At 36.9% G+C, this 637-nt stretch overlaps 1 protein-coding gene across 1 annotated transcript in view; it reads left to right on the forward strand.

Annotated features, from left to right (window-relative positions):
• The window catches only part of LOC119585109 (beta-secretase 1-like), a 12,940-nt gene that overhangs the window by 10,708 nt on the left and 1,595 nt on the right, over positions 1 to 637 (forward strand). Inside the window, exon 8 of the mRNA XM_037933737.1 lies at positions 45 to 213. Within this exon, the coding sequence (XP_037789665.1) occupies positions 45 to 213 (169 nt within the window). The remainder of the gene's footprint in view (positions 1 to 44; positions 214 to 637) is intronic.

The raw sequence follows: 637 nt of genomic DNA on the forward strand, positions 1-637 counted from the left end.
TCATCATTTTTGACAGCTAAATAACGACTGTCCTTTTTTGTCAGGTATGGGATGCATTTCCAAACATAACAGTCCATCTGGCCCACAGTAACAGCTCAGCTTTCACCATCACCATACCACCATTGTCGTACCTCAGGCCAGCTCTAGACGTTTCTGAGACGGGAGATTGCTGGGTGCTGGGGATCGAGGAGTCACACACGGGCACAGTGCTAGGTGAGGCGTCCACGGAAGAGAGGTGGATCTTTTTCTCTCTCTCTCTCTCTTTCTTTTGTTCTCTTTTTTTTTCTTTCTTTCGTTGTCTTTTCTTTGCTTTTTTTTCTTTTCTTCTTTTCTCTACTCTTCTCTACTTCTACTTCTTCTTCTTCCTCTTCTTTTTTTTGAAAGAAAGAGGGTTACTTAGTTCTGGTTTGTTTATTTGGGAGCCGATATTGATAACCTTAAATATTTGGGAATGTTTAGGAAATAAAGGTTTAACTTTAACTTTTTTCTCTTATTTTCTTACTTTTTATGCATAGTTTTTACTGCATTTGTTGTATCATATGTATACTTGGACTTTTAAACAAATTTCAAGTCTCCATTACATTTTTGGAACTGACTAGTCTATGTAAATTTTTTGATCTGGAAGATTTAAGTGTAT

This window comes from Penaeus monodon, chromosome 19, assembly GCF_015228065.2.
Source record: "Penaeus monodon isolate SGIC_2016 chromosome 19, NSTDA_Pmon_1, whole genome shotgun sequence".
NCBI lineage: Eukaryota > Metazoa > Arthropoda > Malacostraca > Decapoda > Penaeidae > Penaeus > Penaeus monodon.